At 38.2% G+C, this 17263-nt stretch overlaps 1 protein-coding gene across 9 annotated transcripts; it reads right to left on the reverse strand.

Annotated features, from left to right (window-relative positions):
* Positions 1-2813: 2813 nt before the first annotated feature.
* On the reverse strand, positions 2814-16262 carry CEP15 (centrosomal protein 15). 9 transcript variants are annotated; one of them, XM_057706641.1, is made up of 5 exons: positions 16146-16252; positions 14693-14774; positions 13155-13278; positions 5301-5375; positions 2814-3223 (listed from the first exon to the last, which is right to left on the reverse strand). In XM_057706641.1, the coding sequence occupies exons 2-5, from the start codon at positions 14743-14745 to the stop codon at positions 3089-3091; spliced, it is 387 nt and encodes a 128-aa protein (XP_057562624.1). In that variant the 5' UTR covers positions 14746-14774; positions 16146-16252; the 3' UTR covers positions 2814-3088. The 9 variants fall into 9 exon arrangements, 8 of the variants coding, with proteins under 8 accessions (XP_057562624.1, XP_057562623.1, XP_057562627.1 ...); XM_057706640.1 differs by having other exon boundaries at positions 14693-14777; positions 16146-16242; XM_057706644.1 differs by having other exon boundaries at positions 14693-14777; positions 15377-16237.
* Between the last annotated feature and the right edge of the window lie 1001 nt (positions 16263-17263).

Genomic DNA, 17263 nt, shown 5'->3' on the forward strand with positions numbered 1-17263 from the left:
GGGAAGAACTCTTCAGAGAAATTTAAAAGTTTATTTTGTTTTAAACAGGAGACTTTCTTTAAAAAAAGAAAACAATGTGAATTGGCTTAGAGTAATAAGACAATAGATGGAGGAAAAGAATGTATTTTGTAGATAAGCCAAATTCACGGCCTGGTGCATGAAACTTAACACAGTAAAACCTACCTTACAGTGGGTTTAAAGTTTAGTATCTTCCTCCCGCCTAAAATGGGTGATTGCTTACCTGGGTTTTTTCCATACTCCTTCCCCACTCTACTCCCAACGTGTCTCCCGTTGTCTCAGAAGTGACAAAATAACCTCCAAATAAGTTTAATTTTCAATCAAAAGGGAGGATGAGGCAGAGAAGGTAAAATGGTAGACTGTTAAAGAGTATTTTAATTCTCATCAAAGTCTTAAGCTAGCAAGTTAAAACACCTTGTACACAAGGCAGAGGAGAAGCTGTCCGTTGGACATCACTTTCATTCACACTGCTCCCTACGCATGGGAAGGACCAGATGTCTGGTTTCCAGACTATTAGGCTTTTTTCTGAATACTTAGTAAAATTAATTTTTGGAAGTTTGGAGAAAAACTGCAGCTCCTTCTGATCTTTAGCATTTTCTAGTTTAATAATATCATACACTAGAAGTGTTTCAGCAGAAAATGAGCTTTGACTATTTATGCATTTGCAGCAATCCAAGAAAGGCTGTGAGAAATTCTTGGAACAAGCTTTGTTTTGAGAACCCCATTATTCTAAAAAAAAAAAATACAAATTCATAGTTTTCATAAAGACTAGTGGGTACAATGCAATGTATGGTAAGGTCACTGAATAGAGAGGAAAAGGTCTCAATAGATGACATTTCTTTTTCCTTGTCTGATTCCTACTAATTATGTACAAAATATACATTAGATATGGTATTTCTCCCCTCTTTACAGAAAACAATAGTTGGAAATTCCTATGTAAAGCTAATTTGCCATGAGGAATATAACGCCCTTTAATGGGTTATCCAGGTCCCTTTGGGAGGTTTTTTTTTAAAAAAAATCCATACACCATGTGGTACAATCTGTTCCAGTCTACAAGGAGGGGACTGGGGGAAAGCTCTGTGGGGGCCAGGAATAAAGTCCTTACTGGGAGTTTTTGAGGTACTAACTAGAAATGAGGGAAATGGTACAGCTGAAGCCTAGAAATACCTTCCCTTCTGCTCTAAATCATAACCCAGGGTACATTAATCTTATGCTTTAAAAAAAAAAAAAGATTTAGCAAATTAGTCTATTTAGGGGAGGAAAAACCTGAACCTTTCCTGAGATGGTTAAATAGCTATTCACTTTGTATTTTAATCTAACCTACTGGTGATTTAATTTACAGAACTCAAAGGAAGCGTAACGCTCAAATATTGAGGACGTTCATGTATCAACCACTGTTTAATTTTGGAATGTGCCTACTTGCTTGACACAATATTTTACCATCTCAACAAATGTTTAGCCTTTTTTTTCACTTGACTAAAGAGAAATAAGTTTCACATTGCTTTATTCACCTTCTTATGTGCATATGCTGGGAAAGACTGGATGTTAAAAAAAAAAAACAAAAAAAAACTTCCTCATGTTCTCTCTACTACATCTAAATCTGTTTACCAATTCAAAGCTGCTAAAAAGCCCTGCATTCTCCTGCTAAATCAACTGGATGGCTAGAAACCAAACTGTAATATAACAGAAAAAAAAATATATCAATTTATTTTCGTGACAGAACATTCTTGAGAAGGTATAAAATTGTTCTGGTCCCTATGCCAGTTTTCTTTTTTCTTCCATTCTCTGTCTTCCTTTTTCAAGAGCTTTCAGCTTTTAAGCCAAAAGCTCCTTTTTATAGTTATATAACAGTTCTAATATTTTGCGACATTTTGTATTGTGACACTATAGATGAAATTGTCATCGGACTGACACTCTGCGCTGTTTATTCCTTAATTACAACTGTTAGCACTGTGGAGCAGTGCACTCATCTGCCAGCGCATATTATGAAAACAACGTTATTGTTACCCACACCAACACCCACTCAACAGGATATTTCCAAGATGGTAGTTGAAAGGAACTTATCAGCACAACGCACTTTTTTTTTTTTTGCTTGTCCTATTGTCGTCTTATAAAACCACAAACCAGTTTGAAATTGAAAAATCTTTCATTGTGGTGTGGTGTTGATTCCCTTTACTGAGCAGAAGCTGCTTTTACAATTAGAAAAATTAGAATTTTTTTTTGAGCACTCCAGCAGTGGTGGGTTGAGGAATCTCAGAGCTGTTTTGGGTTGTGACCCAAAGCTTTCTGACTGACAGTTGTTTGAGAAATATCGAAAATAGAAGGGAGAGGGAAGGGCAGATTTAAAGATGAAAAGATGAGAGAGGAATTACTTGTATTCACAGGGTTGGGAGTCTTTAAATAACCAAGTCAAAATCCAGTGACCATTCTCTAATAGGTATCCTTTTCCAGAACCCAGTCTGAACCCTCCTGAAACTGGCTACTTATTGAAATGGTTGCTAGTTTAGTTCTTTCTTCCAGAATTTTTACAGGTTCAATTATCTATGAGGGACAAAATCCTATGAATCTATTTCCTGATCAGTATTAATATACTAAAGCAGTTGTCACTGTCTTTTCATTTGTTAAAAAACTAAAAGAGTGAGCAAACAACCACTTGGATCCTGAGCCCTATCCTCATAATAAAATAACTGAAAAGTGAAGATTCCAGAAAATGTGAAATCAGAACAACTGATGTTCACTGTTTAGATGAGAATGACAGTAAATGATTTAGAAAAAAAACAAACAGCACACAACACTCATTCAGCAACTTATTTAATTGATGGTCCCATCTCTCAACATCAGCTTTCAGCACTTATGTGGGTTTGGTAGAAAGCAAATCCATGAGACTGAAAGAGTGGTGGGTCTCCCCATGATGACATGAAGGTTCCAAGTAGACCCTCAAACCTTCATTGTCATTGAGGAAGTACTGAGACAGCGTGAACGTGTCTGACTCCTACAGTTCCCGCAGCGACCTGCATATTCTTTAATATTCAGCTATACCAAACAGGTTTTGAAATAGTATGCGAAGAAACTATTGCTGCTCCTCCTTTTGTATGGTATTTTCTGCTTCACTTGGATTTTCAGCACCAGTGGGATATGGTGCTCTTCCTAAAAGAAACTGTTCCCATTTGGGAATATATTCTTCTACTGATGCCCAGTAAAGCGTCTGGAAAAAAAAAAACCCAACATCCAAAAGTAAAAAATCGTTTCAAGCAATTGAACTTGGCTCTTCGTAAGAGTCTAAATGTTTATTCACTTAAGTGTGTGTGTGCGTGTACACACACACACTCACATATATACGTAGAATGCACTTCCTTTACAGAATATTTTATGTTAATTTTAGAAAAAAAATCTGGCTACTTACTAGTGTTAATTTTCAAATTTCTCAGTAAAACCAGAGCCTGGCAGAATTACAGCTTTTACAATTTTATTGTGATTTTACACGCCCTCTTGTGGCCAATCTTGTGATTATTACCAGTAGTATCACTTATGGCTACACAGTCATTAAAATGTTTTGCTTAATGTTTCCAATCCCATACCAAATGATTCCCCATACTAAAATTATCACAATGAAATGATTCAACATGAACAACTGCTTTAGAATCAACAGAAAAAGATGTGACCTGGATGAGATCAGGAACGGAAATAGAAGGAGGATGTTATATGATTCAGGTGAACTGACCCCTTAATTGTAGGGAGAAAAACATTAAAAATAGGCATCCGCTATATCTTTTAGGAGAGCACTTGATATGGCAAATTGTAACTTCTTCCCACTTTTTTTTTTTTGGATAATGACAAAATAATAGCAACATCATCTTGCTATTTTTAATTCCAATAACTTGGACATTGAGATGCTGTGCTCCCGCAGTCTGTAAGCTATAGAAACTGACACTGCCTTGCTGTATTGTGTCTGTGAGCTTGGATGGGTTCTCGGTTGAGGGCCCTAAGGAGGCCAAAGCCAAGTAAGCTGCCAGAAGCTCTGTGTCATAGGGCATTTTATATGAGATTGTCACTGTCATCTCATTTTGGGAAATTGAGCCAGAGTTAGATAGCACTGGGGACACATAATTATTCACTCTGAGCATTAAAAAGGTATGGGGGAAGGGGGAGTTCCCTGGCAGTCCAGTGGTTAGGACATGGCGCTTCCACTGTAGGGGCCACGGGTTCCATCCCTGGTCGGGGAGCTAAGATCCTGCATGCCATGTGGCCAAAATATAAATAAAATAAAATGCTAAAAAGAAGAAGGTATGGGGGTTCTGAAAGCTGAAAATGGTGAGGGATTCCATATATCTATGCATCTATGCATGTGGTCTGAGAAGTAGCCCGACATACTTAAAATAAAGGTCATCCTGCTGTGCGAGACTAGCTAAGAAAAACACCAAGCGAGGCCTGTGGTTGGGTGTTTCTCCACCATTCACAGTTGGATTAACCCGTATTGTATGGGCCCTGTACAGGCCAGAGTAAGGTATTGGAAAATTCAACAAAGACAAAGACATGCCCAAGGCACAACTTTGTACAGGAGTTTTTTCTATCCTTGATCACTGCCTTTTCTTATTACTCTAGATGACACAGAAAATTGCGGGGCACATTCTCAACCTTTAATTTTTAAGTCTGTTCACATCCCTGGTTAGGCAGCAAGCAAAACTATTGAAAAAAGGTCATTAAAAATATAAAATCAAACTATTCTATATGTAGCAAATTCCCTTTCAGCACACATACATTCATATACCAAATATGGTTTATTTTTGCCAACCGTCTTCTCAATCTGTTCTTGAATTGAGCAAAATCAAACAGACAAAAGCCACACTCTGCTGCATGATAATATGCATTTAAATAGCATTGGTTGCATTTTTGGTGAAGAGACTGAGCTGCTACTTCTAACATCAGCCAACAGGAAAAGCATTTTGGTTAGGCTGTCATCTTAAGATTTAGTGCATATTGTCTGTTAGGATTTCACAAGAGAGTTGTTTCTAAGTGGCTCGGTGAAAAGACACAAGGTCTTGATAAAATTTTCACTTGATATAAAAATGTTTTTAAAACCAAGATACTTACGGATTACGTACAAAGCATGGTAATGTGGACATAGATCAGTCAGACATCTTGTTTATTTTACTGAATGAAGGAATCTGGGAAATACGCACAGCCACTTAAAATGCGCTACTAACAGAAGAGGGTCTCTCCTTTTTTGTTGTTGTTGTTTTTTGAGGGTCTCTTCTTTTACATTTGTTCCTTAAGAGTCTCACCTCAAGAGAAGCCACCTCAGGAGGTGGAACTGGATGAATCTGGGTCTGTAGAGACATCTCTGCTGCTTCTATATCCTGTAACAGATAGAAACACTTTCAAAACAAAATGTATTTAAATAACACACACAAGGGGCACCTGTGATAGCAATACCTATATCCCAGATCTCTCGTTTCAGCTCTCCTCTGGATACACGGTCTGAACTGCTGGAGAGACACTGACAGAGAACCGATCATTGCTTAATGAACTGGTTTCAAATAGAGAGTGCAGGGTTTCTTGTTTTAAAATAAAAGGCAGGGGGTGGGGGGGGTGCTCCTGAGTTCTGCCTTTTTCATTTTAAGTAGTTAGTAAATGCCAATAATTCCTGGAAAAAGAACTTCCTCTAATACTGCTCAGAGTACTAACTTAGCTTTAAAATCCTTTAAAAACAGCCACATGGATAAAATAGTCAAATATTCAGATACTAAAAACAGTCAGATACTCAGACCCACGCTAGGCTAACCCACAGAGTGAAGAGTTCTCGTCTGTCCAGATCACACATGTGGTATATTAATGACACACATTTCATTTGTGTGATATTCCATCTTAAAATTTTATACCTAGGCAAATATTCCCTGTATTTAAAAGCTCCATGAGATACCTGCAGACTTTGCAACAAGAACCTTTCACTATACTATCTAGATTTCTAATACCAGCTTTTTAAGCCATTCTCAAAGGCAAGTCTTATTGCTAGGCAGTATATCCTTCAGCTGATGGCATCAAGCACCATGCCTTACTTTGTAGCTGAACGTGGAGATGTTTGTGTTTTCTCTTATGGCTGTAGATACATGAGCATTTAAGGTTGATTCATACTATGGTAAAGATTTTATCTAGATCCATACATAGAGTTCACGGCCAGAAACGTAAGACTTTGCAAGTTGTTAGAGAAATATTTGAGCCCTGTTTAGTAAATACTCCCCAAATCAGCACCTATGGTGTCTTGTGCATCCTTAGGTTTGTCAAGTTCATGGGCTGTTGGTTGAAGGTCATGTGAATGTTGTCTCTCCTTTGAGCTTAGTGAGCTGATAGAAAAGAGGAAGTTCTTTGATCCACATACAAGCACTAGAGCGATCTAAGTACAGGGCTGTTGGACAGACGGAGAGCGATGGAAAAGGGCGTGGGAGTGGGGTGTGAAGAAGCCAACGCTGAACAGGAGAAAAGAGGGAGCAGATGGCAGCGGCGGGAGCAAGGGATGGGTGTGAAATGGAAAAGGGAAAAACAGGAAATTCCCTAAAGGAACTCCCCAAAGTTGCACAACCATGCTTGCACCTGCTGTCTAGAGGAAGGTGACTTGAAGGGGAAAGACAACCATTTAGGGATTAAAAGCCCATCTATGAGCAGGTCTATCCCATACCAGAAGTTCAAGGCCAAGAATGAGGCTTAAAGAGCCTTCGATGCAGATGATACAGCAGATATGGGAGACTGACTATTCTGATTACACTGAGATTTAACCAGGGCCCGGAAGAACCACTTTTTCTTCCAGAAATCAAACAATAAAAATCATAACTCCAATTTTACCATTATTCTAAGTGCAGTTACAAAGTTATCTTAACTGGGAGATCTGGGTGCCACTAGCATCAACAGGCAAGATTACACATTTTTCTTAAAGATCAGAAAATAAGGATACTGAATATCTCGTAGAAAAGAGCAGACTTGCAATGCAAAGGGCAGACAGGAGGGAAGCGTGGCCTAGAAAGGCAGGTCTAAGCCTCACCTGACTGTCATCTCTGCAGCATTTCCACAAGGGATCATCACCCCTGCAGAGAACGTCTTCCTTAGCTTAAGTCCTGTTTCACTTCCTTACATGTTTTGCTTACCTCTTGGACTCCTTCTCCTTGGCTGGTTCCTTTTTCTCTCGTTAATCCGCAGTGTGGGCTTCTTGAAATCTGGGACATCTGTCCCCATATTTTTCCTTTTTCTCCCTCCAAGATGGTCCCTGATCTAGCGTCAGTTATTACTGTAGAGGGACGGCTGACTTTGCCTCCTAGCCCTTACTTCTCAACCTGATAGAACTAAACTCCTCTTTTCCCACTGAACGGATTGACTGTATAGTAGTGGGAATTCTATCCACTCAGATGCCTATGCTGTGTCCTCTAACTCCAACTCTTCTTATTCCTGCCTTTTAAAAATTCAAAGCTCCCTATATTGTTCCCTCAGGATATCTCCTCGAGGCTTTCCATGTCATTCTCAATGCTGTGCCCTTACAAGTACACTGATTCATTCAAAAATTACTTAACACTTGTACTCACGCCTAGACCATATCTCACTGTAATCCATACCTAACATGGAACTGATTAGTTTTGCTAAAGCTACCTTAAATGTGTCCTCCCCTAGATTAAAAAAAAAAATTGTACCCACAACAAAGAGGACCAAGTACACCTTCCTTAGCCTGACTCAAAATCTCGACAGTTTGACCCCAGCCTCCTATAGCAAGTTAAATCCTAATACTTCCATATAAGAACCTTTCTTTTCACTATATACTGCCTAAAGGTAAGAACTGTGTCTCATATACAACCTTTAAACATCCGAGAATCTAACAAAGTGCAGGCTATGTACTAAGTACTTAAATATACATTAAATAAACACAGACTGAGGTGCCAAAGTTTCCTGAGTATAAACCAAAAACTTGAAAAAAAATTTTTTTAAAGGCACCCAAGGGGGTAGGAGGAGAAAATTAAAAAAGAGGAGAGGAAGAGAGACTAGCTGACCAGCTTTACCTGACTGTACCTTGTCTTGTTGTATAGATTTGTCACAAGACCATTTAAAATTTTATATAGCTATAGAACAAATGAAAAAGCAATCCCTCCAAGCTGAAAATAGAATGAAACAAATCTGCTATCTAGTTGGTGGCATAACCACACAGAGAAGTATATCAAGTGGTCTTAGAACACCATATTTTGACTGAATTTCCCTAGTGAGATACACCCTATGGTCAAAAAGGATTGTAGAAAATATCTTACTGAAAACAATTCTCAGTAATCACATGGGAGGCGACAGTGCTGTCTGTATCACTGGATAAAGTACATCAGTAGTTATATTGGTAATGGAAAATTCTTTGGGAACAGATTTTTGGTTTGAGAAAAAGATGTTAGAGGTATAAGATCCATGATTTTTTAGGTTAAAAGTCTTGCAAACTGGAATTCTGGAATTTCTGATATGAGCTCTTGATGTATTTTATCTTAAAAAAAAGTTGCAATAAATTTGAGAATAAATAGGAATAAAAGCTGAAATGGATTGAAACATTTCAGATCCCAGACATCTCAGAAACAAACAAAAAAACAACCAAAACCAACAACACCTAACTGGTCACTTTTGGAGGATACTAGAGAACCAACCAATTATTTTGGAAACTAAATAGAGAGAATCAAGCATTCATCATGCCTTTTCTTCTATGAAATATACCTCAGTGTAACCAAATAATTGATGATAGGAAGTTTCTCTTAATATAAATAATCAGCAGTTGAATGAGAAGGAATAAAAGAATTGGAATATTGCTTTTTGCAACCCCTAATGAATATACTTAGGCAATGATCATCAATGACTGCTAACATTCCAGAAAAAGAGAGCCTGGCATTATGAAAGTGTTCTTTCCCAAAACACAGAACTTGAAGCTGATCAGGCCTCTGTAATCTGCACTGTTAGTGGAGTATTCCTTAGCCTCATGTGGCTGCTGACGGCTCGAAATGTACAAGTCTGAATTAAGATGTTCTGTAAGCATACAGTATACACTGAATTTTGAATTTCTGGTAAGAAAAAATATAAAATATTAACTTTTTATAGCAATTACCTTTGGAATATTTTATGTTTGAAATTTTAATAATATTTAATCTGTTTAGGTTGACGTTACTGAAAGTAGTTCCTAGGAAATTTAAAATGACATATGTGGCTTGAATTATATTTCTGTTGCACAGCACTACTTAGATTTTTCAATTATAGGAATGAGGGGGAACAGAGGAACATGTTAAATGGGTACCTCGGTGATGGAATTAGCAATATCCGGAAACTCGACAGGATAAATGACCCAGTTCCTTTAACAAATATATTAAGGGGGGAGGGGGAGGGCAGGGAGTACTTTTAGAAATTTAGAAGACCTATGAATCAATTACAAATTGGATTTTATTTGGAACCTGATTGGATATTTGAGGATTTATTGTTAATTTCTTAGGTTGATACTGATATTTTGATTTTGCTTAAAACAGTGCTTATCTTTTAGTGATAAATATTGAAATATAGAAAGAGGTGTACTGAAATATTTACAGCGGAAACAATGCAGTGTCTGAGGATTAGCTTCAAAATGATCTGAGATGGTGGCGGGGAGGAGTATAGACAAAACAAGACTGGCTGTGTTCTGATAATGATTGCATCTGGGGGATAAGTGCATGGAAACATTCTTCTGTTCCTTCTTTTACACAGGTGTGAAATTTGTATAGCAATTAAAAAACAAGTTTCCCGTGTGGGCGATGGTATAAATGTTACTCTATGGCATGAATCTCTCATCTGCTGTAGGATGCTCCCATTCGTCCTCACTCTGGAGTGTGTGCATCTTCCTCACAAGAGGAGGTTTGTTACCCCAAAATCGCCTTTTTGGGTTAAACTAAATTTTGTGAAGGGAAAGGTGAGAGAGATGACAGTTTATATCATGGAAGTATTTGTGGAAATAAAATCGTCTCTGTCTTCTAAATCCATTATGTTTATCTTACATTTCATTGTATTAATACTAATGGAAAAAATCACTGAGCCTGTTTTCAAAGTCCACTGTCTTCTATATTTACTGACTAAACCTTCCCTGTGAGTTTTCTTCACTACTTATATTCATATTCTTTTACTAATATGTTTGATGAGCTTAGTCTCTTATTGCTCCCCTTTTAAAATCGTGCTTTGATATTTTTGCTACTTTATGTTTTCAAATGCAATTAGAGAAATTTTTTGTTGGGATTTTATTAAATCTAAAAACTCTGTGACAACTGGCTTAGAAACATAATAGTCTCCCCTGTCAGGATTAAGGCATGTCTTCATTTAAGTTTTCTCTTAAAGCTCCCACTGGAGTATAATAATTATCTTTATACCAGCCATGCAGATCCCTCATTAAAAGCATTCCCAAGTATGTATTTTATAATTTTATTGCTAATGTGAATGTGATCTCTATTCCAGCTATATATACAGGATTGCTATTATTTTGCATATATTTACATTTTATCCATTAATTTTACTCAACTCATAATGTACTAGTTTTGAAACAACTGGCTTCTCTAAGTATAAAACCATATCATTGAAAGATGCTGGTGTTACATCTTTCTTTCTGAAAGTTAAAGCTCATGCCCTTTTAGTGTTTATGATATTGTTCAGAACATATGGATAAGGTCAAATAATGGACAGTGATACGGTCATGCTTATTTTGTTACCATCTTATAGGAATGCTGCCGGGTTTCAATGGCACCATTTTCAAGTCCACTCCATACTTAAGTACCTATTCCTGCTATAACTTAACCTGTTCTTGACAAGGGGTAATAGGGGTAGTTACGTTATGGTTTCCTTATCTCTATATTAAGGGATTAGCCTAGAGCATTGTTTTCACAGTTCCTTAGAGCCACAGCAGTGCAGTCAAGGAAGGGCTGAATGGATAGGGCTTTGGGCCAAAGCAGGTCCATTTTTATCTATTTTACATCTTTGGAAAAAGAAAGTTTTTATGCTAAAAAAAACCAAAAAAAGACCTTTAGATGAGAATCTAAGCTATGTGCTTTTAAAAGTCTCTCCCAACTCAAACTGTGTAATCAAGTCCTATTTATTTTACTTTCACAACTTCTATGAGAGAACTACTAAAATTATATCCAAAGTTAAAAGAAAATAATATGCGGGAAAGAAGGACAAAAAATTTGCATGTCCAATTATTCAAAGTATGTTTAAAAAAAAAAAAACGGGGAAAAACTATCTCTAACAGCAAGCAGTGTATCTTGGATGTAAGAGATAACTGAAAAATGTTTATAAAAAGACTGAAAGGAAATATACAAGAATATACTAATTTTAAAAGGGCAGATGATATAGAAGGTATTCTTTTTCATCTTTGCTCTTTCAAGTTTTTTTACAGTAAGAATGTATTGCTTTGATAATTAAGGAAAAAAACACCATACCATACTGGTTTCTAATGACCATGAAATGAGGTTCATTATCATCCTTCTAGATATGACAGTGATTTCTTAGCTATCCTTAAATTCAGTGTCTCCATTCTTGAAATCACTTTGCATCTAAATAGTAAATGAATCTTTCTTAAAGACCCATTCATATGTTTCTTATATGTCTCTCTCTCTCTCTCTCTCTCTTTTTGGCTCACTTTCAATACTATATTATCTCTACGTACCAAGTCTCAACTTCTTCATTTGGTCTCACAATACATATTCAGCCTTGTTTCCTGTGACTTCCCAAGCTAGTTAGCTTAAGATCCCATGAACATTAGTAAGGCCATTCATTCTTCTTCTGGTCTTGGATCTTGCTTAAGAATTCAATGGAATGCCTTCCATCTGCCTACTGAAACGCAGCTCCAGCTTAGCTGCCTCTCTGAGGCCTCATAGAATATTCTAGCTCTCGAAGAGTTTTTACACCTACTCCTAAAGTGCTGAGTATTCCACATAACTTAATTAATGTTTGATCATACAAGGTCTCTATTTTGTGTGTGACAACTCTGTCATCAACTGAGCCTGTGAGCTACTTGATCTAAAGAACTCTAACTTATACTTACTTTGTTATCCTCACTTTCTGCCCAGAACGAGCTCAATAGCAGGGACCCTCCGGATATTCATCAAATACTTGCTCATTAAAAGGGAGACACTTAATATTACCTGCACTTGCTGTAATAAGTAGCAATCAAGCCTTCAAGATGTCTAATTTAGATTTTCTGACTTTTCAGAGCAAATTCTAGATTATCCTATACATTTCCACTTAGAAATAAATATCGCAAACACCATTGGGCAAGTAAGACATATGGCAATATAGAATGCTTTGGTAGCACTATGGCTGTGACTTAAATTACTGTGGATCAAACTGCCAGAAGCTGAGAAGATAACTGAATTTTCCTCTTCCTTTATCCTCTAGTGAGGACAGAAGAGAACTACATCATGCCTATCGATGAAAATATTTAACAATAAAAACTGAAAACACTGCTTTATAACTTAAATAATATTGCCTTACTACCAAATGTTTTAGTCATAGGATCTCTTGGAAGCTTCAATGGAAGCAAACTTTAGGGTTTTAATTATGGATGAAGCCATACAATTCTGGAAGCAAAGTATAGCAAGCAGCCAAAAATGTTACACATATGATTTTACTCCAAATGGGCACACTGGCCAAATGGTGAGGCCCTGCGCAATCACATACTTTGACCACCTCCTCCATCACCATCAAAAGAGATCTGGGAAATCTGTTATCTGAGATATGGATTCTGTGTGTTGACTGCGGCCCCAGTAGGGCAAAATCAGAGTTTTTCAAATACATGATAGGTGCTTTACCGTGTTTCAGGATCTCCCTGCAAATGAAAGAAGATGGAAGATAGAAGCTATGTCTTGTATTTATTACGTTTGCACAAAGGTGACCTTAAAATTCTTCCTGTAGTGATTGATTTTTCATTAGCCTAAGCAAACTTCAAGCTTTTTCATTTAAAAAAAATGAGAATCTGTGCTTCTTGTCCAGTTAACATGGGTTTAAAAAATAGTATATCATTAATTCTTTTTGTAACTCAAAACAAATTATATAGGTCAGAGGTATGAAACTGACTCAAAACCTGTTTGCAAAAGTGGGAAAAATATATTTAATTTAGATAATCTTACCTTTAAAAGACTAAGGTTCCTTTGTAAAGCAGTCTCAGCTGCTTGCATCTGAGGTGCCTTTTCCTTGTTTTGATCTCCAAGTTTATTCTCCATTTGTTGAAGTAACATTAATCTTTGTGATACTCTAGAGAAAATGAAGATTATATAAAGTTTTAAAAAAGAAACATTTTATTGCTTGACCAACATATTGATAAATAACTCATTTTTAATTGCACCTCACTTGCAGTTCAACCCATTTTGAAAACCAATTACTATGTCACTTAATAAGACTGAAAAACTTAGGTAGTTCAGTAAGTCCTAAGTCTTGTTAAAATTATTTTTATTTTCATATTTACGTTTTTCATATTACATTTTCATATTTCTGTTTTTTTAACCTCTCTGGTCTTTTGAAATTGTTAGAGTGTTGAAAAATACTTAGTAAATGCAAACTGTAATACATATTCCTTTGTACACATATTTATATATACCTCCCCACACATACATTGATATAACTTGCTATACGAAACCTTCTGCTTAACACTTCAGTACCCCTGAATCTTATGTTACACATTTAGAATTGTGCTAAACTTCCATATGTTTGAAGAAGCAATAAAAATATTTTTTTCCTCTTTTTCCAAGAGAAAGATGATGGTTCCATATATGAGTGAGAGGCTGTGTTTACACATGCATACTCACAACAAGGTAAAACAGTAATTGAAGACAGATGTAGAGAGTTGTAAGTAAATTATCAAACTGCTTTGTTATATATATAGTGGACTTTAAAAGTTTCTCCCTGGTTATAGGCTCATTTTACAAGGTTTTGGTCTTTTAAATGATCAGATGAGAAAAAATACACAAATGGTACACCTAACAGTCTAATCATTTCCCAGATAGTTGAGGAGATTTTCAAGAAACACTGTGTTGCATAGGGCTGTTCTTGTGGGTAGAACTAAAACCTCAGGTCTTTGAACAGTCATTTTTGTAAGAAAAATACCTTAGAAGGCCATGGCAGAGAACCTGGTAATTAAAGAAAAGGAAAATATGAGAGCTCACAGACAGAGTTTAGAGAAGGGTTAATACTAAATATAAGTGCAGGACTGGCCATATAATTTGCAGGGTCCCGTGCAAAATGAAAATTTTGCTCCTTGGCAAAAAATTATTTGGAGCCCCTTGTTAACAAAAAATTACTGGGAATTTCAAGACAGTGAAGTCAGAGCAATAAATCAAGGGCAGGGCCTGTGACTGACTACCTTGAGAGCCAGCCCTTGGTAAGAGGCTTAGAGAAGTTCATTAAATACCAATGTGGAGCACAGAAAGGTTAAGAGGGAGAATGAATTTATCTAGATATTGGTAAGAAGTAGTAAGAAGACATAAAACAATTAGACCTTTTAATCTTTGTTATTCTTGAGGGATAATGACATTCCTTAACACCAAAATCTCTCAAGTGTCAGAAGATTAAAATGACACACTTACAGATTTTTAAGTCTTCCTGTGCACACAGTTTCACTCATAAAGCCCAGCAGTTTATACACTGAGATTAGCCTTTATAAAAAACTTACATTTCTTCATGTCTTTTAGAAAGGTGAATTTCTTGAGCAAAGAGGGACGTCATCTTTAATCAAGGCTGCCTTTATAAGCCTTCTGCTAAATAATAAGAACATTTGAAGTTATTTCTACCACGTCCTCAGCTTTGTGACATCTGATCATTCAGCATCTCAACCCACTGGTTCTCTCAGAAGGGAAAAACATAACTTGAGCTATAATAGTGTGCAAAGTGAAAGAATGCATTTAAAAACACTTTCACTCACAAGGCATAGTTTTCCATATGCCAGATGCATCCCAGAACACTATGACACAGGTAAAGGCAGCATATTTCCCCTCTTTCTTTCCCCCTACACTTTAATCAAAATTCAAAACAAACAAGCAGCTGGTACTATGAACATTTTATTGAATCAACAGAAAGAAAAAAAATCCACTGTGTAAAATTCAACAGAGGAAAACCATCCCTTAGACACATAGGCAAACAAGTATGAGAACCAACTGAAAACTCATGGTCTTTCCTTTATTGGAAGCCTGCCCAGTTCTGCCATCTCTCTTCCAAACAGGAAAGTATTTTTCATGCTTCACCGCGGAGAAAAGCACAATTACGTCCTTTCAACTTACCCTGGTTTCTCTAGAGTCTCACTTAGGGAGTTCAGAAGAACCCATTTTCACAAAACATTTTATACGATGAGCACGCTCACCTTGGTGGAAGTACCTGGGCTGATACAGACAGAGGTCTAGCGAACTACTTGGAAGACTGTGAGTCTGAAGGCAGATCATCTAGTTGGGTGCAAGAGCTGAAGGTGGCTGCCCAAAGGGAGAATGCAGTTTGAGCTGTAATAATGTTACTTAAAAAACAGGAATGAAAATTTCTTCTTGGAATGGAGCACTGGCTTTCCTAAGTTTTACTTAATTAAGACTGTCTGCTCACCGCCTGAGTGTCCAGCACCGATTTAAAAAAAAAAAAAAATTGAGCCCTTCCTTCAGCACACACACACACAGGGAGCGTAGGACGCTGAGCGCAGCGGAGGGAAGTGGAAACACTGTCCTGCCCTCATCGGGTTTCCTCCTTCAGGGCGCCGCTCTGTTTTCAGCACCGCGGACAGCAATTCCTCGCAGGCTCGCCCTGAGGGGGTCGAGTTACAGGTACTTTCCGAGGAAATCACTGCGGGCCAGTCCTCGCTGCCTTCCTCCCAGTTTCGTCAAGGAAATCCCGGGAAGTGAGTCCAAGGTAACTTCTTTTCTGTTGCGGCCACCATCAGCACCTCAGACCAACCCTGAGACAACGTCTGCCTTTTGAACTGAAGATCCGCAGCTTCTCGGAGTCGTCGGCCCACCGACCATGCCAAACCCCGCTTACACGGGAAGGACTCGGGAACTTTCTTCATCACCCCGCCTCCTCCCCCTCAACAGTATCCTCCCCACCAGAGCGCAGCCGTCCTTCGTCCTGCGGACACTCGGGGCACTCACCCGCGGGCCGTCTTGCGGTGGGGCCGCACTCCCCGAGCCCCACACTGACCTCTTCCGGGAAGGCGCCGCCGACCGTGCGATGTCAGGTCCCGGCGCAGACCTGGGCGTGGTCACGCCGCCATCTTTGCGCAAGCGCCGTGTGAGGTGATGTCATCACGTCCTTATAAAAGGGGGGCGCCCGGCACCACATGCCAGTGAATTGACCGCGCTGAGGAGGGGAAGGCTGGCGGGGGACTTCAGGAACCCGGTGGAAAATCCGTTTGGTGGTAGCTTAATTTCAGGCCCTTTTTAAATAGCACCTGCGTGTGCTGAGAAGACTTCAGAGAGTGAAAATGGTTTCTTAAAAGCCAGACCATCACAGTAGAATGTGAAAAGGGGAAAAACACTTAAAAGTCCAAAGTGTTTCAGTGGACTTTGCAGTCGTTTCCACAGTGCCTGTGGAAGAGCTTCGCCCTGGGCGTCTGATGCTGAGCCTGGCAGCAGAGCTCTGCCTGCTTGTGGGGCAGCCCCCCCGCCCCATAGAGAAGATTACGCTGCTCTTTCACCTCTTGAGGAATGTGTGTATCCGTCGTTGTATTTGCGTGGATAATCTCATTCACTGAATCCCCACAACGTCTGGTGTGGTAGATGCCATTCTCCTAATCAGACAGGCGAGGAAACAAGCTTGGTCATTTACTCAAGTCGTAGCTTGAAGCCAGCAGAGCCTCAGTTAGATTTCCCGCAGCTCTCAGGACAAACATTTGGGAATAATCTCTTAGTGTTGTAAAGTGCATTCTTTTTTTTTTTTTTTAAGAACATTTATTGAGATAATAATTGACATAACAATAAACTGCATGGATTTAAAGTATACAATTTGATATTTTTTTCCTATTAGTAATGTATATATGGCAATCCCAGTCTCGCAATGCATCCCACCCCAGCGCCCCCGTTTCCCCACTTGCTGTCGATATATTCTCTGCAACTGTGTTTCTGTTTCTTCCTTGCCAACCGATTGCCTTACCATTTTTCTATATTTTGCATATATGCGTTAATATACGATATTTGTTTTTCTCACTTAGTAAAGTGCATTCTTAAACATCCTTTTTTCCCCTTGAAATAACTTTGTGAGTTCCATGGTA

Source organism: Hippopotamus amphibius, chromosome 13, assembly GCF_030028045.1.
Source record: "Hippopotamus amphibius kiboko isolate mHipAmp2 chromosome 13, mHipAmp2.hap2, whole genome shotgun sequence".
Taxonomy (NCBI): domain Eukaryota; kingdom Metazoa; phylum Chordata; class Mammalia; order Artiodactyla; family Hippopotamidae; genus Hippopotamus; species Hippopotamus amphibius.

Coding starts and splice junctions, on each gene's coding strand:
- CEP15 (XM_057706641.1), bottom strand. CDS start 14,745: ATGACGTCCCTCTTTGCTCAAGAAATTCACCTTTCTAAAAGACATGAA. Junction 13,279..14,692: donor TCTAAAAGACATGAAGAAAT/GTAAGTTTTTTA, acceptor CATTTTCTCTAG/AGTATCACAAAGATTAATGT. Junction 5,376..13,154: donor GGAACCTTAGTCTTTTAAAG/GTAAGATTATCT, acceptor TATCTGTTACAG/GATATAGAAGCAGCAGAGAT.